Genomic DNA, 24,473 nt, shown 5'->3' with positions numbered 1-24,473 from the left:
GCTCCTCTCCAGAAATTCTGATTCAGTTGGTTATGGGGGAGGGTGAACTAAGGAGCAGAAATAGTTTTGTTTTGTTTTTTAAGCTCCCCAGGTAATTTTAATGTGCAGTGGGAGTTAAGACCAACTGCCCAAGATTATATGGGTGAAGTTTTTTTCCAACATCAATAGAGGGAGGAAAAAAGCTCCAGAACTCAGAGATACTAGGAAAACCCATCCTGTGTAAAACTGACTCATAGCCATAGAGTTTGAATAGCCATAGAGTTTGAATAGCCATAGAGTTTGAGTTGACTCTAGAAACCAAAATGCCATATGAATAATTGTTTTAACTAAATGGTTCCAGGCAGGCTCTCAGTCATCTTTTTTTTTTTTTTTTGGTGAGGAAGACTGGCTCTGAGCTAACATCTGTTGCCAATCCTCCTCTTTCTGCTGAGGAAGATTAGCCCTGAGCTAACATCTGTGCCCATCTTCCTCTATCTTGTAAGGGGGAACCCTCCACACATGGCTTGACGAGCAGTGTGTAGGTCTGTGCCCAGGATCCAAACCTGCAAACCCCGGGGCCACCAAAGCAGAGCATGTGAACTTAACCATTACGCCACCGGACCAGCCCCCCAGGCATCTAATTTTATCTGTGGCATAACAGTATTTTATATTCAATCCCACCCTCCATAGATTTAATAGGAAGTAAAATTTTATCTTAGTTAAAAAAAAAAAGCAAGCTACTGATATTTTCACTATTGCAACTTGGCAAAATATCCACATATCTAAAGGCAAAGATTCTCCCCACCTAGGAAATATGTTCTAAATAAATTTAAGAAAAGTTTTTTCTGTTTTGTTTTGGTAAAAAGGGCAAGGTAGTAACTAGACAATTAACAGCTGACATGTTTATACAGTCAGAACTCTGCAGACATCTTAAAAGCACTTAAATTTCTTTCTGCTTCACTGTTTTATTACTTTAAATATGGTTCTAAAGAGTATATTAAATTATATCTTCAATGATATGTAGATAAAACTCAGGGGCAGCTTAGCTTTTATATCACCTAATTTCTTGAAAAGATAACCTTTCCGTCCTGCACTTTAGAAGCAAAACAAATTCATAAAGACAGTAGACATATGAGACATAGCCTTTTTTCTTCTTTCCTTCCTTTCTCTTTCTCTTCCTGCCCCTATCTCAATCTCTCCTCTTTCACCATTTTTTCAAAGCTTCGATTTTCCCCTTGGAGAGAAGGTCAGAGACTCAGAGATTTCCTGTCTCCAGTTCTGCTTTGTGCTTAAGGAAACATGAAAAAAGACCTGTATATTTCAAAGGATATTATAATCACTATATACAATAGGATCACATTCTTTCCTCCGCATTTGTTCTTAATTAGTAGAGATTACAAGAAATATCACGGGGAAGAGGAAGAGGAGGATACATTCTGACTAGGTATTGGGGGATGGGGGGACTTGAATGCACTTCAATTGAGATATGTCTTCTTTTTTCCAGATGCCCGTGGGACTTGGAACAACTTCAGTAACAATAAATGTACCGCTTTCGGACTCTCTTACAGAAGCAATTACCAGTGGAGGCAGAGATGGATGGGAACAGACAGGGTTGGAAAGAGACCTGAACAGGAATTACAGAACTTTAAAGCTTAATGAGACTTGCGAGAGCGCCTTATTTTACCCACGTGGACACCCAGGGAGGCGAGCTGACTTGTAGGAGTCTCACACATAATTGGCAGAGCTCAGAGCAGTAGATGTAGCCTGCTGTTCCGTCCACAAAATTGTCTGCCAACTCTTGATGCCATCCAGAAGAAACAGTAAAACGCTGAGCCAGTCACTCTGCCTCTCTGGCCGCATGTTTTACATGTTTATCATCTCTTAATATGCTATAATTGATGGGTGGGCGGTAAGAGCTGGAGGTCTTGATTGAATTACTGCCTCTGTTAAGAGGGTGAAAAGGTTTTCTGGAGTGGAAAGAAGATACTTCTCATGAAATGCAATCACAGTATAAAGTTCAAGGTCAAAGAACCACATGCAGCATATCCAGAGGGGCACAAGCATTACTTCTGTGTCCATAAGATGGCACGGATAACCTGGCCTTTCAGGCTGAGAAAAACACTCCTGCTGTAATAGGAGCCAGCGACAAAGGGTACACGACACAGATCAGGAATAAAAAGCCTGCAGTACCCTGCGATATGGCATAATCATACAATAGGCCCAACACCAATGCAGCGACATTTTTTTTTTTTTTGGTGAGGAAGATCTGCCCTGAGCTAACATCCGTGCCCATCTTCCTCCACTTAATGTGGGACGCCGCCACAGCATGGCTTGACAAGTGATGCGTTGGTGTGTGCCCGGGATCCGAACCCAGGCCGCCAGCAGCAGAGCGCACGCACTTAACCACTACGCCACGGGGCCGGGCCCGCGACATTCTGAAATAAAAAATTTCTTCCGCAAGTCCAGAATTCCATGTCTCAAGTATCATCTTTAAAATGTCAACATAAATGTCTAAGTATCAGCCTTAGATCCATTACTCAGGCTGAGATATTATGAGTAAGGACCCATCAAATTCGGGAAAAACCATATAAAGGCAGAAAATAATCCTTAAGTGATGTTATATTTATGTTTACCTTATCAGAAATCTTCATTGTGCTCAGTTTAATGAGTACCTTTTAAAATGAGATGACATACACACTCCACGGGTTATACAAAGCTGAGGTTTCTGAAGTGGGTGACTTACCATTTCAAAGAAAACTATGAATTATGTGAAGGTCAAGCCCCTTTTTAAAAGTGTATTAGGAGGCATTACAAAAATAAGGAAGTACTTATAAATCTGAATTCCAAGAAGGGTAACTCCCTTGTATGGACAGAGAAAAACAGTGGAGCAGAACAATTACATTCCTACACTACGAGAAAACAACAGAAAAAACACACAAAGGCCCAAATCACAGCATTAAAAAATGCATTTCATTGAGATGTTCCACATCAAAATTACTATTGTTAAAACAGCAGCTACAGCTCAAACTCCCCTCAAGTTCAGAGGGCAAAAGGTAGGATACACCTATTCAAATACAAAGGTTGTTCGCATACATCAAGAGAAAAAAGGAAAGTGGCTATAAGTTGGTCCCACAAAGGCGAACTGAAGGAGGCTGGAAGCTCCGAAGCGCGAAGACTCAGACTTGATTGTGCTAATGTAAGAGATAACTTAGGTGACCATTTCAGTATCATTTCACTCTCAGACTTACAGGCCTGAGGTTTGCTTTTGCAATTTTTTTTGTTTTCTCGTTAGGGTCTAACACAGCGCTATCCAAGTGATGGGGTCCAGGGCAGGCCGCCCCAAGATGTGCCACTCTGGTATGCAGAAGCTGAAGACAACAAAGGCTCGGAAGACCTTGAAAGAAACTTTGACCTCCCTACCTACTAACTGCCTAAAAGGATTTAAGATAGAAGACACGTCCCCAGGACATGCCATCGCCAAAGATACCTCTGAGTGTGGACAGACTGGGAGGGTCCTTGCTAAGCCCATTCTTATCAAAGTTGTTTACCAAATATTTACATTTGTAACGGAAATCTCCATTTGTAAAGGTATCTCCCTCTCTCTACCAGGAAGAAGCAGGGATGACCTCATCTCTAGAAACTTATCAATGCGGAAGGCGAGCCCTTAAATCTGCATAAGAACCTTACTCTTGTTTACTATGCTTTTCTGGTAATCTCCCATCGCTGATTCCCCAACATTCTCCTTTGTCTTTACCTGAATATGCTATTTAAGAAGAGAACCTTTGCCATTTTTTGGAGTTACCCAGTTTCCTGGGTATCTCCCATGTATACATGTTATAAAGCTTTGTTTGATTTTCTCCTGCTATTCGGTCTTATGTCAATTTAATTTGTAGCCCAGCCAGACAGGACCCAGACTGGGTAGAGGATAGTCTTCCCCCTCTTCACAAGAGAACTATCATGCAAGCCTCATTATATATTTCTGATAGCCACATTTAAGAAAATAAAAAGAAACAGATAAAATTCATTATATTTTATATAACCAAAATTGTTATCATTTCAGCCTGAAATCAACATGAAAACTATAATGGAATAGTTTACATTCTTTTTTCATACTTCAAAACCCTGTGCACTTCCAGTACATCTCAATGATGATGAGACATTTTTATCGGAAATATTTGATGTGTATTTAGATTTTATGAAATTTACACTCGAAAAAATAAATTAGCAAGGAGCCCGCCTGGTGGCGTAATGGTTAAGTTCTTGCATTCTGCTTCCACGGCCCAGGCTTCACCGGTTCAGATCCTGGGTATGGACCTACTCACTGCTCATCAAGCCATGCTGAGCCAGCATCCCACACAGAAGAGCTAGAAGGACCTACAACTAGTATATACAACTATGTACTGGGGCTTTGGGGAGAAAAAAGAAAAAGAGGAAGATTGGTGACAGATGTTGGTGCAGGGCCAATCTTCCTAAAAAAAATAATAATAATAATAAAATAAATAAGTAAATTCACATACTCCAGGTGTCCCAAACTTAAAAATTTTTTAATATCTGAATTGAGTATCTATTGTAAAATTTTAATTTATTAAAATAAAATTTAGAATTCAGTTCCTTAGTCACCCTAGCCATGTCTCAAGTGCTCCACAGACACATGTGGCAGGTGGGTACAGAAGCAGACAGCATAGCATAACATATCCTTGTCCCACCCTCACAGGAGTCATTTCTATTTCCAACTTCCCACAGAATATGAAAGTTGGGCAATAAGCAAAACCTGAAATCAGTCCCTAGGGAGATAAAAATAATTTCTTCATTATCCAAAATCTTTATGAAATTCAGCTTATGGAATACAGAAATAGAAGAAACATTGTTTTTCAAAAAACAAGATTTGATAGATGAGGTCTACAATGGGATAGAATTAGAAAGTATTTGGAAAAGGGATGTGAATATCTTGAGCGTTTTTATCTTATTTAATCTTCACAATATTCTAGGAGGGAGGTACTTTTCTAAGATTCCCATTTTCCTGAATAGGAAACAGAGGGTCAAAGTGGTGAGAGACAGTAAGTGGAGTGCACAGAGTTGGGCTTAACTAACGAACGAATCTAATTCTCAGGAGACACTTTCCGGATTCTGTGCACAAATACTGCCAAGCCAGTCAAGTGATTATGGATCCTGATTCCCCCACAGAGATTAGGAGAGACAGATAGGACAAAACACACTGATGGAAGTGTTCATCTGTACAGCTCTCCATTTTTATTGAAAGTGCCATAAACTATAAATCCTTCACTTGAAGTGGTGACACAATATTCTCTCTCACAGGACAAAGAATCTCTGAGGGTGGATCCTAATAATGAGCAGTTGCGAAAGCTTTCCAGGGGATTATCATGTACAGTGAGTGTTGACAACTACACAGCCAGATTAGACCTCAAACTTGAATTTGCACCAGAATCACCTGGGGTGGGAGGTTTGCTGGGCCCACTCCCAGGATTTCTGGTTAGGTAGCTCTGGGGTGGGTCCAAGAATCTGCATTTCTAACAAGTTCCCAGGACCCTGATGCTGATGGGCCAGGCATCATGCTTAGAGAACTACTGAACTCCAAGACAGATAAATGTACTTAAATGAGGTAAAGAAAAGAACCACCACAAATTCTCTTCCAAACCTTGTTCATTAGGGCAATTAACTAGGCTTGGGACCGCATCAGTGGAGGGCCTGGAAGGTAACTGCTGGAATCTGAGATGTGCTGGATGCCACAGTTTACAGCCTTCTCCTATTTTCAGGCAGGAAGATACAGAAATGCAGACCCAGGCCCCAGAGGCCATTTACCCAGAAGCCACTGAAGCTTAAACCTCAGGGTCCTCTCACTTGTATAGGTCCCTTCCAAGGCCTAGTAATACGCTCACACAGTATATATTTTGTTTTTTGTAAAATTTGTAAAGTGAAATCTTTTGGTATTTTTTAAAAGAACTCCCATAGATTTACATATAAACTTCAGGCTTCACAAAACTTGGATTTGCCCTTGGAGACTTCTTATCCCTGTTCATAACGTCCAGATTTTTTTCTAAGAAGAGAAAAACATTAAAAATTTTTAAACATCAGAAATATGTTTAGAACTTGCTTTTATCTCATAATAATAACATATGAAACAGCTTTAATAGATTTCTGCAACATGTTTAATGGCTTTGTAATATGTACCCAAAATATATTCAGCCATTTTTTTTACTATAATACTTAAGTGGTTTCTAGTTTTTATGTTTAACAGTATCACCATAGTGAATATCCTTAAAGCTAAATATTTTTGTCCACTCCTATTTCCTCAGTATTCCTCTAAGTAGAAGTGTTGATATGTACCATACGCATTTGTTTTTCATTTGTTGTAATTATAATGTAATATAATTTTGTAACTTGAATCTCTCTCCACTTAATTTATCATATGCACTTTCCCAGTTGCTGCATAATTTTTTAAGCTTAGCATTTTTAACGACTCTTGAACATTCCTCTCTATGGATGTAACATAATTTATTTGCCTACTCCTCCAAAATATGGGTTACTCTCCATTTTTCATTAGTATAAATACTACAAAAACCTCCATTTTTAGATTATTTCCTTCATATAGCTTCCCTTAAGTGGGCCAAAAATTGTACAGTGGCTAACCTGAAGGTACTGTTTATAAAACACAGGTTTGTGGTAGAGACATGAAATGTGTGAACAGGGTTCACATGGGCTTGAAAGTATCAGAGCCTGGAGGATAAGGAACATTCACTACATTGTACCCAGGGCCATGAACTGAGAACTATGTCTATCACGAGGGCTTACTTGACCATTCTGGAGAATTCTTCCCTAGCTAGCAGCAAGTTACCCAGAATCTTTTTGACAAACTTTGGCTAAACGACCAACATGGGCCGGCCCTGTGGCTTGGTGGTTAGAAGTGCGCGCACGCCGCTGCTGGCGTCCCGGGTTCGGATCCTGGGCACGCACCGACGCACCGCTTCTCTGGCCATGCTGAGGCCCTGTCCCACATACAGCAACTAGAAGGATGTGCAGCTATGACATACAACTATCTACTGGGGCTTTGGGGGAAAAATAAATAAATAAATAAAATTATAAACGACTCACATATATATAAATATTGAATAATAATAACATTATAGCATCTTTGAGGTTGAAACAGCTGCCCCATCATAACCAGGACCTAAGTACTGTTTTGTTTCTGGTAATGAGTGGCCGTGTTCTTAATCAGTAATACTTTGGCTCTCTTGTGACCAAAGAGACACAGATGTCAGTTAGTAAACTGGGTCTAAATTTAGATCACTTTTGCCTATGGAACATAGGCTAATTAGCTACACCAGGTCTAAGTTCATGACTGGTCTCATTAGAGCAGTTCTCCAACCACTTGAGCTAACGAACTACAGATACAAAATAAGGCACAATCGGAGTATAAAACAAGTACTCAGGTGGTTGTACATAACAAGCCAGGCCCTCTAATGACACTTATTAATGTCACATAACACAAACAAAAGTGGCCCAGAGGACACTCAGACCATTCTAAAGGAAACCCACCCAGAAAACCCCTCTGCCCTTTTGTTTCCATCCATGATATGAGGAGAGTAGTAAATACTGAGCAAAGAGAGGCCAGAGGAATGAGGCAGTGATGATGAGCTGTCAGTACTTTCATGTTGCTCTTAGTCATTTATTCATTCAACACAGAGCCTGGGGCCCAGGGCTCAGCAGGATGCTGCAGACAGAGCAACAATGATCTCATCCTGGCTACCAGGACTCAGAGCGCCACCTGAATCCACGTGTTCACTGTAGAGGAAGGGCAGAGGTACTTTTCCAAATGCACTGACAAGGCAGGAATCTACAGTACCAGACTCCCATGACCGGGGGACTTACTCTCTGAACACTCACCAGAGCTTACAGAACCACCTACCTTTCACCTATTCACAGGGCACAGCCAATGCCCTAAGACCTGTCCCCATGCCAGAACCACCACTCAGGGGACAACTGTGCCCCAAACCTTCACAAGCACAGCTGACCTAGTCTAAGTCATACCCTTTGTAATTGTAAAAACAGAAAACAATACAAACATTCCTTAAGTCTCAGGTCGCAATTTGCATGTTAGGTCCTCCTCTCCAGCGCCCTAGCCCTCCCCATCCCTCCTGAAAACAGGTCTAACTGCTTTTCTTTCCATATTCTCCACCCCGCTCTTATCTCTGGCACCAAAGGCTTTCAAACCCATCATTGTGACGCTGGCTAGGAGGCCTCACTGAAGCACCTTTTGGTCAAAGTTTATCCATGATTATCATCTGTCAGTTGCCACTGGAAATTGGAAAGGAGAATTTTGAAATCCAATTCCAGATCTTTCCTTGGTTGGCTGGAATCATATTTGTTATCTCTGACAGCAAATACCTGTGCACATCAGCCATCATGGAAATTGTGAAGGTGGGGCTTCTGGAGCCAGAGTCTCCAGGGGAAAGTCCTGGTTCCTACTGCACCTTTGTGATTTGGACAAGTTATGGGTTGAACTGTGTCCTCCCGTAGTTCATATGTTGAAATCATAACCCCCAGTACCTCAGAATGGGACCTTATTTAGAAATAGGATTGTGGCCTATATAATTAAAAATGAAGTCATTCTGAAGAAAGGTGAACCCCTAGTCTGATATGACTGTGTCCTTATAAAACAGGGAGATTGGGACTGAGAAACCCACACAGGGAGAACGCCATGTGAAGATGAAGCAGAGATTGGGGTGATGCACCTACAAGCCAGGGAACAAATGCCAAACACCGCCAGCAGCCACCAGAAGCGAGACGAGGGACGTAGAGCAGATTCTCCCTCAAAGCCCTCAGACCTGCTCACACCTTGATCTCGGACATCTATCCTCCAGAACGGTGAAACTATAAATTTCTGTTGTTTAAGCCACTCCATTTGTACTACTTGGTTATGGCAGTGCTAGCAAACTAACACAGCAAGTTACTATGTCACAGTTTTCTCATCTGTAAAATGGAGGACAAGAATGGTCCTTATCTAATAGAGAGGAACAAATACATTACAATTTAAGTTGTTTAGAATAATGCCTGGCACAGAAGTGCATTTGAATGATAAATAGTCTCCACACATTCTTTTTGCATCAAATAGATTCTCACTTTTTTTTTCTCAAGTTTCCTAATGTCTCTTCCCACCAAGTTGCTTAGTGAAAGGCGTGTGCAGTACTAAGCTCACACCAGATTTCTCAGGAGATGAGGGGCACTTACACTTGGCTGGCATGCCCAGAGCAGGGTGTGGCCGTGGTGTATCAACAGGAATCTAGATTTCCTCCCAGCTCTTCATCCCACACCCACTCAAAGCACCACATCCTTTCCCCTCCCACAGCAGCCACCACCCTAGCCTTGGCCCTAGTCCTGGCCCTTTTCTCTGGTTAATTTCTCAAAACCCCCGAAACATCCTACTACTGCCCAAAATGCAAATCATCTGTAAACCTCATTCTTGAGTTTTACCCACCCACACCCAGATTTCAATGCTTTGCAGAAGTCCATCCCTCCCATCTAACTTTATTTTCTACTATTTGTCCATGTGCATCTTCCCTCTTCACTTAGTCTCCTCCCCACCTCTATTCCTGACATTCCCTCGCCAGTACTGATTTCCTATTAACCCTAACCTACCCAGTCAAGAAGGATCAGCATCCCCAGCATCCCTTGCCCCTTCCCTGGTGGTGTAGTGGTTAAGTTTGGTGCGCTCCGCTTCGACAGGCCCAGTTCACGGTTCAGATCCCAGGCACGGACCTATACCACTCGTCAGTGGCCATGCTGTGGCGACAACCCACATACAAAATAGCGGAAGACTGGCACAGATCTTACCTCAGGGACAATCTTCCTCACCGGGGGAAAAAAAAAAAAGGCCCAGCCCCAAACTTACCTTTTCTGTGAAGCCCTCTCTAAACTCATATAGTATTTATCACCTGCACTCCAGATTCAATTTTAAACGGCACAAGCCTTTTACTGCTCTATTTTATGTACATCAATCTCAACCAGTACATAGTATCTCAACTAGACAGTAAACTTTCGAGACCATTCATTCATCACACACTACTGACGACCTACTAATGCCAGGCACCATGTGAGGCACTGGATAACAGATATCATTAGCTAGCATTTTTTGAGAACTTCCTGTGTGCCAGATTTTATCCTAATCCTCATGATGATGCTGCAAGGAAGGTGCTGGCATCACCCTGGTTTACAGATGAGAAAACCAAAGATGAGAGAGATTATGTAACTTGCCCAACATCACATAGATAGTAAGGGATAAAACTAGGACAAAATAGAAAACAGGGCTGAGTAATAGTATAATGGGCCAGCTATAACCAGACCCCAAAGAATGTGGATAAAGGCATTGTCCATTTGGAAGGATGTCAATAATTATCAAATATATGGTATAATATATGACAATGCCATATATATAAATACATCATATATATTTTATTTATATATATAGAATACATCATATATATATTTTTTATTTATATATATAAAATACACATATAAAATAACATTGACATCCTTCCAAATGGGCAATGCCTTAATCCACATTCTCTGGAGTCTTTTTATATATATATATATATATATATATATATATATATATATATCTGAAGGCAGAGCTGTTCAATACAATCATTAATGTCTTAGGTTAAATAAGCATGCCTACCAAGTGTGTGGATGACTCAGTGTGATTATGATAAGGGTCAGAATTTAAAATAATGCAAAAACCAAAGTAATAGACTTATGGAACAAAACGAAATTTAACAAATTTAACTGGGATAAATATAGTATCCTGCATTTGGGTTCAAATATCCAACAGCACAAGCACATGAAGAGAAAGACAGGTCTTTGCAAGCAATAGTGGTAGAAAAGAATCAACAATAAACCCAACATGAATCAAGAGGGGCATGTGGATACAGAAAAAATTAATATGATCTTAGGTTACAGTGATAAAACTACACACCTGGGAAGTGGAAATGCCACTATTTTAAGTTCTTTTGCAACAAATCTCAGAATTCTTTTTTTTTTTTTGTGAGGAAGATCAGCCCTGAGCTAACATCCATGCTAATCCTCCTCTTTTTTTTTTGCTGAGGAAGACCAGCTCTGTGCTAACATCTCTTGCCAATGCTCCTCCTTTTTTTCCCCCAAAGCCCCAGTAGATAGCTGTATGTCATAGTTGTACATCCTTCTAGTTGCTGTATGTGGGACACGGCCTCAGCATGGCCGGAGAAGTGGTGCGTCGGTGGGCGCCCGGGATCCGAACCCGGGCCGCCAGTAGCGGAGCGCACGCACTTAACCGCTAACCCACGGGGCTGGCCCAAATCTCAGAATTCTAAGCCCCACAATTTGAGAGTCAAACTGGCATATGTGTTCAAATGAAATTAACTGATAAAATTAAGGATCCTCATATTTCACAATTTCATAAATTACACGCTGACTGAATACACACACTTGGTATAACCTAAAACTAAATTTATAATGTATAATTGTAGGCTGATAGCATTCCCAAACTTTCCTGTGAAGGTGTGGATTAAGTCATGACAGTTCTTATTTGTGTAACAATCCCAAACTGATGACCATAAATGGTATACTTAACACAGGCCCTGTTAATCCCACCTCTTATCAAATCAGGTCACCCAACCTATTACTGAACTAAAAGGAGAAGTCTGATTGATAACCTAATGTCACCAGCGGCTAACACTCAGGAGCAGTTTCCATTTCTAACATGGAAAAGGCATGTAACTTCACCTGAAACAGCATGCTGCAATAGGCTTCCACCAACAGTACAATGGGGAATTGGGCAAATAGTAACTGATATTCATTTCTGGGGTAAAAGTAATCAAAACTAAAAACATTCGGCACACCTTTGTGATCCAACTATCAGACGAGACTCGCTGTGGAAATTGCCTGTGGCCGAGTATACTCATTTCCTACGGCTGCTACAATAAAGTACCACAAACTGAGTGGCTGAAACAACAGATATTTATTGTCTCACAGTTCTGGAGGCTAGAAGCTCAAGATCAAGGTGTCGGCAGGGTTGGTTCCTTCTGAGGGCTGTGAGGGAGAATCTGCTCCAAGGCCATCTCCTCACTTCTGGTGGTCTGCTGGCAATCTTTGGTGTTCATTCTTTGGCTTATAGATGCATCACCCAGATCTCTGCCTTCATTTTCACATGGCATTCTCCCTATGTCTCTTCACAATGTCTTTCCCTCTGTGCACGTCTGTCTCTGTTTCCAAATTTCCACTTTTTATAATGACACAAGTCATATTGGATTAGAGCCCACTCTAATAACCTTATTTTAACTTGATTACCTTTATAAGGACCTATTTCCAAATAAGGTCGCATTCTGAGGTACTAGGAGTCAGGATTTCAATATATCTTTTGGGGGCAGGGCAGCAATTCAACCCATAACACTGAGTTAAATTTCTCCGGTATCCATTAAGATTTAGCTGGTTTTGCGGCTGCCAGCTAGAGAAAATGCTTTCCTGCCTCTCTGTCTCCCTTGCAGCTAGGTGGGGGCATCTGACCAAGGTCTTGTCAGTTCCATGTGAGGACAATGATTTGTGCACCATCAGGGTCACATCCTTTAAAAAGGAAGATGCTTGTATTTCATTCTCCCTCTTTCTGGCTTCTGAAGACTTGCATGCAGAATATGCAACATAAACAACATCCTAGACCAGTGTGTCAAAAAGAATTATAATGCAAGACTTAAGTCATTTTAAAGTTTCTAGTAGCCACATTAAAAAAAAATAAAAGAACAGGTGAAATGAATTTTTTTTTTTGTGAGGAAGATCAGCCCTGAACTAACATCCATGCCAATCCTCCTTTTTTTCCTGAGGAAGATTGGCCCTGAGCTAACATCTGTGCCTATCTTCCTCCACTTGATACAGGACGCCACCACAGCATGGCCTGACAAGCAGTGCATCGGTGCGCGCCCGGGATCCGAACACGGGCTGCCAGCAGTGGAGCGTGTGCACTTAACCGCTATGCCATGCGGCCAGCCCCCCTGAAATGAATTTTAATATATTTACTTAGTCCAATATGTCCAGAATATTAGCACTTCAATGTGTAATTATAAAAAATTATTAAGATATTTCACTTTCTTTTTTTTGCTACTAACTCTTTGAAATCTGGTGTGTATTTTACACTTACAGAGCATCTCAATTTGGACTAGCCACACTTCAAACGTTCAAGAGCCACATGAGGCGGTTGGCAACCACAATGCACAGCACAGCTCTGGAGGGCAGCAAAAGACATCACAGAAGGATCTGGGTCCCTGGATGAATCTACGGAGCGGAACTGTCCTGCTAGCCCTGGAGTGCTTGAAACTTTTACTTGAGAAGAAAACAACTGTCTTATTTGATTTCAGGGTACTTTGTTACTCCTTATCCTATATCATAATAAATGTATCCATTAGGACCTCATAGAAAGACTCTGTAGCTTCTCAGTTACGAAACAACCCTTCAAAGAATGAACAGCTTCATGAATTCACACTGACTCCCAGGAAAAAACCCTCCAAAAACGGAGGCCAAGTTTGAAAAATTGCCATAGAAACATTCTCAGCACTAGGAAATACATCTCAGAATGAACCCATCCAAGGAGAACATGTGGTTCCCCAGGCTTTTTCTTGTTCTATTCCCATATGATAAATCTCTACACTTTCCAGCCAGCTAGCCCACTGGACAGCCCAGGAGGAAGGAGGGAGGCAGAGACCATCAGATCATTTGTCCTCCTGAGAAATAAAAAATGAAATCTCTTCAGGCAGTGCTTCCCAAAATGTGAAAATATTTTTCATTAATGTGTTAAAAAATGACAAGTGGATAATCAAGTTGATCAGAACACACTGACTTTCCTTGTTTAAAAGGAGGGAGGGACTCAAACAGAAGGAAAGTCAAGGCTAGTCACTAACGTCATCTTTATAGACATTCTGGGCTTTTGGCTAATGCTGACATCTATTGCCATACAAACGAAAATAACCACCTCTATACAGCAATGATCTTTGGGTGGAAACTCAACTGAAAATCTCTATAGAATGAATTTAGAAGCAATTCCTATTTCACTCCCAAGGAGAAGTTATATACAAGAATTCATCAAACAAAAAATGTCGAGGTCAGGGGGCCGGCCCCGTGGCTTAGTGGTTAAGTGCGCGCGCTCTGCTACTGGCGGCCCAGGTTTGGATCCCAGGCGCGCACCGACACACCTGCTTGTCCGGCCGTGCTGAGGCCGCGTCCCACATACAGCAACTAGAAGGATGTGCAACTACGACATACAACTATCTACTGGGGCTTTGGGGGCAAAAAAGGAGGATTAGCACGGATGTTAGCTCAGGACTGATCTTCCTCACACACACACACAAAAAAACATCGAGGTCAGCAACAGTTCGAAATGATTAGGTAATTAATTCAGAATAAAGAGATAAGAGGTCATAACCTAGATGCTTCACTGCTTGTGTAGACTATCAGATCTCCCCAAGTGTAGGGGCCAGGTTCTGAGTTTCATACTGGTCTTCAGCTGCAGCTGGAATGATATCAGGTTTAACCAAGAATTCCTGGAATTACGGTCAGGGGTAACTAGAATGAAGCTGTGATCCAATTAGCCAGAAAGAGGGCTCCATTTAAAAGAAACGTTTTATGAGCTCCAGTGGGAGAGCAGAAACAGCATCTGTTCTCTCTTGCTTTAAAAGTTAAGTCTGAAGTGCATTTGCCTCTCAGGAAACACACCACCCAGGATTTCCCCAGATCCTCCCCTGCCACGGGGAACAACACTAATATAGGTGAGCTTTGCTGCTATGGGTAGCACTCTTAATGACTCAAAATCATTGTATGCCTCCTTACGCTTAGGCAATAGAGCAGAATTTATCTCACGCAGTTTGAAGGTTTGGAATTTAGGGATGTGAATGACCTATGTCAGCAAGTGTGTGCAGCGGTTGACAGTGCAAGCTCTGGTGTCAAGAACCACCGGGGTCCAGATCGCTCTGCCATTTATCAAATGTGTGACTTTGGCCAAGTTACTTAAACTCCCTTGACCTTAATTTCTCCCTCTGTAAAATGCTACTATAACAATGGTCTTTACCGGATAGAATTTTGTAAGCACTACATGACAAAGAGCATGTAAAGGAGTTGGTACAGAGCCTGGCACACAGTGAGCCATCAGTAAAAGAGAACTCTTCTTATTTCTGTTGTAGTAGGTCAGTAATCAATGCATGTTGACTCTTGCTATTAATATTATGTATTAGGCAGTGACAGCCACTAAAAAACCGTGATACTCTGGCCTCACTTAGACACTGAAAGGAGTCCAAAAGATGCAGGAACTGTGGAGCTAAGATCTATGAGTGAGCATGCATGCTCAGTGAGGGGATGCCAGAGTTTCAGAGAAATTGCTCTAGGATGGAAAGGCATGGAGGTATGTTTTGGGCTGAATGGTATAACCCCCCAAAATTGATAAGTTGAAGTCTTAAGTACCTCAGAATATGACCTGATCTAGAGATAGTTTCTTTACAAAGGTAATCAAGTTAAACATGAGGTCATTAGAGTGGGCCCTAATCCAATACGACTGGTGTCCTTACAAAAGGGAAATTTGAAGACAGACATGCACACAGGGAGAACACCACGTGAAGATGAGCAGAGATCGGGGTGATGCATCGCCGAGCCAATGAATGCCAGCAAACCACCAGAAGCTAGGAGAGGCATGGAACGGATTCGCTGCCACAGCCCTCACAAGGAACCAATCCTGCCAACACCTTGTTCTCAGACTTCCAGCTTCCAGAACTGAGACAGTAAATTTCTGTTGTTTAAGCCACTCAGTTTGTGTTTACAGCAGCCCTAGGACACTAACACAAGGTGAACTCAGGCAGCAAGCAGATTCCCCATTTAAGAAGGCTGACAAGACCTGGAAAATATGTAGCCAACCTGGCTGAGTTTCTCTCCAGAAGTTTACAAGTCTCATACCTCCACCCAAAAAGGTCATCTCTTTAAAATTATGCTCATGAAAAAAAAGAGGCTTAGTTTACAATAGATTTGGCGAAGGCTCCTCTCAACAGAGACTTGGGTTTTAAATATTCCCATTTTGTGTGTGTGTGTGTGTGTGTGTGTGTGTGTGTGTGTGTGTGTGTGTGTGTGGTGGGGGAGGGAGGCTTGGGCATCTGTAAAAACTTAACTATCAACGACTAAAAACGCCTTGAAAAAATACCTTGGCAGAGACGTCAATTATCGACCTTCGTGAGAGCTATTCTCAACAGGCAACAAATTCAAACTCCTGTCTGAGCAGGATGTGTCTGGTTCCTCAAGACTCACGGGGTACGTGAACTTCTTTGGCTGAAAGCTACAATTGTTAGTAGCCGCTACATAAAGAAATACCATCAATTTAATCTCTCATGGAGCCAGCCATTTCGAATTGGCTGCTTTGATTTTGTTATGGAATATCCGTGGCTTCCCTATTAGGATGAAAAACATAACTGGGAACAAATCTTTCATAAAATTCGACACACACCCACAAAGTAAACTCTGAAGGCCTCGATCCTGTTTGAGAGGCATTTCTCAAGATTTGTTACAAAGATCTTTCAATCCCATTTCCCATCTCTCAACCTCCACCCATTTTGCTCAAGGCACTAAAAATTGGCATTTACAAAGAAATTCCAGAAGCCTGAGCATTTTATTAGCAAAGGGAAATCCCAACCTTCTTGGCCTCATTTCTCATGATGACAGCTCATTTTTCCACGTGGAACCACGTACTAGTTGCTGCAAATATTTAAAGAGGTAAAGAAGCCATTTCAAACTATAGTCATAGAAGATATAAATAATGATGATTTAGAACTCGGTGCTCATTTTATAAGCAGAAAAGTTAAGAATATCCATTTTTAAAACTAGAATGAAAAATTTATGGTGTTCTTATTAAAAGACGACTCAGAGCCATGCCAAGGGCGCTCTCCTGGGCTCTTCAAGTATTACTATGTTGCACGTCAAAGGCAATTTTTTGAGAGAGAGTCTACCCACTGTGATACATGGCTGGCTCCCCTACATTACCCTCTCCTCCTCTCCCAACCATCCTTCCAAATTCTACCCATCCTCAAGGCCTGGAAGAAGCACCACCTCTGTAAACCTCCCCCAAATTCTCCCTTTTCCAGTGATTCATCCCTGTCTGAAAATCTACAGCATTTATCATCCAGACCCCACAATTTAACTGGTTATATCATCTTGAATGTTTCCTTAATATCAATATTCCATACTATTTGTATTTTGCCTTTGTTATTTCCTGCATGTAATTTTTCTCCTCTCACCTTGGTTTATGAGCTTCTTCAAGACAAGAAGCATACTTCACATTTCTTCTATATCTTCTCTAGTATCTAACTCAGGTTTAAGGACACCCCAAATAAACCTACAAATGTGAACTGACAAATGTCACCCACTGTAGAAGGACAAGTGCTTAGCTCCACAGCTGTCTTTGGCCTCTGTGGGTTATCTGCAGGGTCCCAAATATGTTCAGGGGTGAGAGCAACTAGACAATGACATTATCTAACCACAGCCCACAGAACCAGGCTCATTCCCCTCTTACACGCACATAAACACGTCCTTGACTTGGTAGCCATCTGAAGCGTTCCAGAAAAGACACTCAGATTAAATCTCTACCCGCATGATGGTCCTGGAGTAGCAGAGGGGCCTTAAGGCCATCCACGGGGGGCTCCTTTGGGCCACTCTTGTCCTTTTTCACTCCTGGGTTTTGCTCTCAATGGCCACAAACTGATCTGGCTACAGACCTCCCAGAAATAGGCTGGCTGAAACGAGATCATGCCAGTGGGTCACCTGCCTTCTCTTTATGAAAGTGCGAACATGATCTGCGATCTCTCTTTTTCCTACCCTCCAGAAACACAAAGAACCCTTTCTTCCCCATTCTTTCAGCCTCACCCAAAGACAAGAGGGAAAATTTGATGGCTGATAGTTTAGGATCATTCCTTGAGAGAGACCACTCACTTTGGGTAAGGAAGATTATAGTTTGGCTCATTTAACTGAATATAAACAGTTTAAAACTTGTTTTTCTTGTAAGAAGTGATACATGTCTGTGCAGATACATATACAAAAAAGATTCAAACTGAAAGGCATGCATTGAAAATCAAGCCTCCCTCCCCCACTCACTCCCAGCTCTCAGTTTCTCCCTCAGAGGCAGCAACTGTTACCAGATTATTCTGCTCTCCAGACCATATACACTTTCAAACTACTTTTTATCATGGGTTTCTGATTAAGACAAAGGAGTAAATATTTACCAAGCATCTCCTGAGTGCCAGGCCCTAAGATGTGTGTGTTACACACATTAGCACATTTCACCTTCACAGCAACTTTGTAAGGCTCATATTATTTTCTCCACATTTCAGGGGAGGAACCTGAGTTTCAGGAAAGGTAAAAGACTTGCCCAAGGCCACAAACCTACGTCCAAAGTCGCTTTTCCAAGTGACTCCCTAGATTTTACTGTTTCATAAAATCAAATCTCCATCCAAAATTCCTCTTTCAGGAAATCTGGGCTCTGGAATCGGGCTATTTTGGCACAAAAACTGGTTCTACAACATAAGAGTTCTAAGAACCCAGAGAGGTTACTGTACCTCCCTAGGTCTCAGTTTCTTCATCTATAAAATGAGTCCAACAATAATACCTACCACATAAGGTCTATGGCAAGATTAAACAAATTCACACAAAGAGCTTAGCAGCACCTGACACATAGTAAATACTCCATACTGGTTAGTTATTATTATCATATGGCTGATGAACAAACTGGGGCTTGAAATGGTTTTCTGTTTTTATTCCCTCCATTTAGCTGTACAGTAGTGTGACTCTGGGAAGAAATTTGGGATGAATTTGGGGAGCCATTCGATCATCTGGCCCCATTCTATCAATTTCCTTTGCTCCTCTCCCCCAAGCTTGCTCCTCTAACATTTTTTCTCTTAGCTCTGCCAAAATCACAGCCTTTCTGCTGCCAAATCCCAGAAGCTCTTAATAGTGTTATTACTGTGATTTTTTTTTTATCATGGAAATATTTCAGTTTTTATTTAAAAACTAGACTTCAGCAACACCCTCTCTAATGCCACCAGTTTTTAATTTTTAAACCAAAAGTTTATGTGCCTCTCATTTCCCCTTGTACCCGTTCATTTATTACAGAACTCTAGACTGATTAAATTTTGCTAAAATAATCTCAACTTGTATAAATGGAAGCTACCCAAATTCCCTCAGAATGGAAAAGACATTTGTTAACCTGGTCGCACAATTTATAAACCCATATCTGCTCAAGTGGGCAACATTTTCCATTTAGTTGCCTTTTCCTCTTAACTGAGAGCCAAATGAGATGTACGAGCTGGAGTTATCATACGGCGGTAAGCAGAGGAGAAGTTGAATGGGGTTTTTCAGAGGAATGGCAGGGACAAGGGCTAAGGAAATCAGATGACCAAGGCTCACCAGCCAAAGACTAGTTGGATGACTTTGGCCAAGTCACTTCACATTCTCTGAGTTCCAGTTAACTTACCTGAAGAATGAGCAAGTAAGACGAACGTTTTCCTAAAAACCCTTTCTTGCTCTAACTTCCGTTAAGTAAGAGAAGATTTTTAAATCATCCCACAAGCATCTCTTCTGGTCTGGGTCTTATCAGGGCAGTAACTTACATGTCATGTGCAGCCTCTGGAGATAAGCTTCAGCCAAAAGGAGGTGTGCGTGTGACATGTTAGCCGTAAAAAACACAGCCTCCATTTATTGCAAAAATGCAGTTGTGCCAAGCTGTCATATAATTCATTGCAAAGCAATAAAATCCAGGTTCACCTTTAATTATCTAATTTTAAATGATAGCTGAGCAAGCCCATCATGAGGGTGACATATCTCCGCTTCCATCTAATACACTTCCATGAATTTCGCCCATTCAACAATTCTGCTCGAAGCATCTGGATCACAGCTAGTACAAGACTGGAATCCCAGCAGGGTTTACGAGGTGACCTTTTGTTAAAATAGCATTGTGTATAATCCCGCTGCTATGTTATTTTTCTCCATTGGGAGACTTTGTTTCATAATTCTGACATCATAACTTGCTCCTCTAATCCCGTCTTTTATGATGGATAACAAATGAGTAAGAACCCCAGGAATTCAGGGGGAGTAAAGGTGCAGGCAGCAATAGATACTGCTGTTTTGCCACAAAAGCCTTAACAGAGAGTTAAAAAGTTTCCTAAAGCCAAAGACAAATCGTGCTAATACCTAATTCCTTAGCCACTCTCATGAGACTAGCTTCCTCTAAAAATGACATTCTGAGTCAGATTTGGGGGACTTTAGAAATACCGAGGTTTTTACCGAGGTTTATTATTTTCTTTAAGATGTTTAATTTGACTGTTTCTTTCTTTACAAGGCACAGACCCCAGGTATTAAAAAATGTCACTTTTGAAAGCTATTCATAGAAACAGCAAGGAACCTGGAGCACGCCATTCACATAAACCACCCTGGGCCGGGGCCCCGAGTGCTTCTGGCTTCTACAGTTGATTAACCCAGCGCCTTATCAAGGCAGGAGTGGGACTCTTCCTGAAGCTCCGGGAGCACGGGTGGAGCGGCCAGACCGTGAGTCACAGCGTACTTACATCGCTCTTCCTGAACTTCGCTTTCAAGCTCTTCATGTTTACTTCATTCAGCTTTCCAAAGCTCTAGAGGAGATTTTTCAACACCTAAGCAGAAAAAGAAAAAGTAAATAAGTATCTAGGTTTTCAAACAAATACTACAGATATCCCCTCCTGATTGGATTATAACTTTAGGCCATGGATAGGAGATTGGTGTTGAGTTAGGAAGGTGGCCAGAGTTCAGAGCCAAGAAGTGGTAAAGAACATGTTATTTCCACTCATGATATACTCCCTAGAACCTTTTGACATTTTCAAGTCAACCAAAACTTTAAGTTCTAGCCCAACTTCCCAAACATTAAAAGTAGAACAAGTTTAAGTAACTGCTTAACTGTCATTGTACAAAATACAGTATCTGTGTGCTGAACTAATTCTTCTACGCGTCCTTCATGTTACAATTATCCCATCCACCTCTATTTGAAGGGCCACAGTGATGAAGAATGATAAGGAAAGCAATTCATATTCCAGATGCCATTCATTCCCTATTTATTTTTCTCAGTGTGGTTTCTTTTTTTTTCTCCTTCTAAATGCCCAGGGCACTTAGGGAAAAAATGCCAGGAACAACAAACCTCCCTCATCAAATACCTCATTTCTCAGGAGGCCACTTTAAACAATGAAAGACTCCCTAGGTCCTTGTGGGACCCAGCAATTCTGAGTAGAAACTGGAAAAGTCTTGAGAAATCACCTTAGGAGGGGTCTATGGTCCCCTGGAAAGTGAATGTAATTTTCTTAAGTACGTGTGTATTTTTTTCATGGAAGAAAGATTTTGCAAGGGGGGTGTCACTCTTCGAAAGTTAACACTATTGATCCCATCTAAGCCCCTCATTTCCAGAGGTAGAAACGGAGTCTCAGAGAAGTTAGGAAACTTGCCTGCAGTCGCAAATCCTGTTTATGACAGAATTCAGAACCAGACCCCAAAGTCTGACTGGGAATTGAATGATTTTTCTACTGCCCTACAGCTTTAAAACTAAAACCAATAAGTGGAATCCAGTACTAAAATATGGTATGGACTTCATCTTTTTTCATCCTTAAACCTGGAAAATGTACGAAGTGTGCAACTTTTGCATTTACGTCAAAAAGGCAAGAAAATCTATGTGCAAGTTCCCATCATATATAGGATCATAAGTGCTCAAGAAATATAACTTTAAGCCTTACCTGACAAAGTGAGAACAGGTGAACTTTAACTGTACTAATCACTGAGAACTAAGAAACAGTGGTCAGATGTTTACCATAGCTGACCATTCTCCTTCAAAAGCCTTTCAGGGCCGGCCCTGTGGCTTGGTGGTTAAGTGCGCGCGCTGCGATGCTGGCGGCCCGGGTTCGGATCCCGGGTGCGCATCGAGGCACCACTTCTCCGTTCATCCTGAGGCCGAGTCCCACATACAGCAACTAGAAGGATGTGCAGCTACGACACACAACTATCCACTGGGGCTTTGGGGGGAAAAAATAAAATAAATAAAATCTTTAAAAAAAAAAAAAAAAAGCCTTTCAAAGTCATCTCGTGTTCCTCCATCTGGACTTACCATTCTGGACTAAAGTGATTTGAGGAGCTAGAGGAAGAAAAAATGCAGGCAACTGAATGGCTGTACTCATCCCTCCTGATGTCCTTGTCGCCACCTCCAGAAGTTGTCCAAGGACTCTCTGGCTTCTAATGTGTTTACTTTCACTATTGCTGCTGCCATTAAGCAAGGCCCTTGGATGAATGGCACGACAATCTGGTCATCATAAAGCACTTCGATAACATTAACCTGGAGGCTGTGGTAGTGGTGCACACCCAGCCTTGGCAGGAGTGACAGCATGCGTGTTGCCTTGGAAACTATACACACTGTAATTACACGTTATTAATTGCCAAGGATTTAACCACAAAGAAGGCTGGATTGGCACCTGAACAGCAAAGTACAAACTCCGGGACAGTGTTTCTCAAAGTTGGCTCGCTCCTAGTTAATCTACATCAGAAAGACCTGGGGACAATTTGCTAAATGTAAAATCCTAGTCTACACCCTAAGGAAATTGAATCTCATGAGACAGGACCCAGGAATCTCCCTGGTTGAATCTTTTGCACACCGGAGTTTGAGAACCTAGAATTGAAGTGGATGGAACAAGGGAATACACTTGTCAAAGTTGGGCTGGTTTATAAAACAGCCCTTTTTCCTGTCAAAACAAACCCCCTTTCGATGAATCCAAGTAGAAATAATAATAACCAGATATTCCCAAACTGCTATTGGCTCATGGTTCTCCACCAACTGTAGCTAGAAAATGGAAATCATCCTTCGAGTTCAACTCCTGCCACCCTCTGGGTGAAGTGCTAACAACCAAGGAAAGAGGCTAAACTCATGCAACAGGAAAGGGAGAAAAGAGAAGACAAAGCTTGGATAATCCACAAACTGTGTAGCCCACCAAGGTGGACCCACCCAAAGCATTCCTTCAGTCATAGAACATAATGTCTTAGGCGAGGTGGGTAAGATTTTTGTTTGAGGTCATGGGGGTTTCCATGGGCATCATACTAGTTTTTTGTGTATATTTGTCTTTGTCTTTCTTTTTTCTTTTAAGCATGGCAATGAGAAGTATGCAAACTCCTATTTGAAGAGGATTAAATAAATAAAGCAACTAATTCCAAAAATTCCCAGGGGAAGGTATTAGCTGTGAAATGAATGTCTTCCTGGAGTTATGGCTCTGGGTGTGTCATAGCTGGGTGGTCCATGGGTGTAACTCCAGGATGACAGAGATAGGGGTCAAGGGTCAAGAAGTTCTGGAAACCTACAGAATAGTAACTCCAGAAACAAGAACTACAGCTGAGGATAATTAAAGTTAGTAATAGACCACTGCTTTCCTGTATTTGTCAAAGGATCTAAAACCTGGAAACCATGACCAGTGGGAAGTAACCTGCCCCTGAAATGATACTGGGCTTCCTCTGCCCCAGCAGCTCCTCCTCCCCAAGACAACCCAGTAAATCAGGGACTTGCCTTCCTTGGGTCAGCTGGAATCTTACAGCTCCAATTCCCAAATCCAAACTTCCAAAGCCTACGGGCTACGGGCTTTCTTGAGTAAAGTGACATCTATCAATAGAGTGAGGTTACACTAATAGCAGTCCTTGGAAAGGTCATTTAGTCAAGATATTTAGCTCAAAAGAGCTGCAGTGTAGCTGAATTAACCGTGCAGCAGCAGTACAATAAGACAGACACATGGGAAAAGCTGTTTGAACCAAGTTCTCCCATCTCAAGCAGAATAAAGCATATCTACCCACTGAGCAGAAATATTAGTCTATTCCCTGCTCAATCCAAAAGAAGTCACTGAAACACGGCTTCCATCACGGGTCTCCAGTCATCACGTGACGTCGAGTCGATCGGGGAGGATGGGACAGTATAGAGATGCACAGCCTTGCTGTTCTCTCATCAGCAAGACTGGCCCCAACAGAGTTTATTGATCCATTTTCCCTTTAACGATAATATAACTCTCAATCAAAGCTTAACATGAGATACTCTTATCTGATATAACTCTAGCCAGAATCAAAAAACCTTGTTATTAACCTATAGAGCTTTACTATGGACTAATAAGTTAGATTTCTTTGGGTATTAAAAATAACTTATAATGGATATGAGGTTTCCTTTTGGGGTGATGAAAATGTTCTTAATTCATTGTCATGATGGCTGTACAACCTGTGAACATACCAAAACCATTCAGTTGTACACTTTAAGTGGGTGAATTGAATAGAATGTGAATTACATCTCAACAAAGCTGTTATATTTTTAAAAATAGATTATTAAATATCCATTACCTTCTCCAATTCTTAGAGTTAGGAAAATTCCAGGTTAGAAACCTCTGGACTGATTGAAAAAGAAC

The 24,473-nt window shown here is 41.5% G+C and overlaps 1 protein-coding gene across 6 annotated transcripts in view; it reads right to left on the bottom strand.

The window, feature by feature from the left end:
- The window catches only part of RAI14 (retinoic acid induced 14), a 144,245-nt gene that overhangs the window by 98,064 nt on the left and 21,708 nt on the right, over positions 1-24,473 (bottom strand). For all 6 annotated transcript variants that reach the window (XM_087443174.1, XM_087443176.1, XM_014781574.2 and 3 more), the window contains exon 2: positions 20,601-20,684. In XM_087443174.1, coding sequence (XP_087299300.1) covers positions 20,601-20,636 — 36 coding nt within the window. In that variant the 5' untranslated portion in view covers positions 20,637-20,684. The remainder of the gene's footprint in view (positions 1-20,600; positions 20,685-24,473) is intronic.

Source organism: Ceratotherium simum, chromosome 18 (genome assembly GCF_057802395.1).
Source record: "Ceratotherium simum simum isolate JZ-2026a chromosome 18, ASM5780239v1, whole genome shotgun sequence".
Lineage (NCBI taxonomy): Eukaryota > Metazoa > Chordata > Mammalia > Perissodactyla > Rhinocerotidae > Ceratotherium > Ceratotherium simum.
Note: the sequence above shows the minus strand (reverse complement) of the source record. Positions and strands in the feature narration are given on the sequence as shown.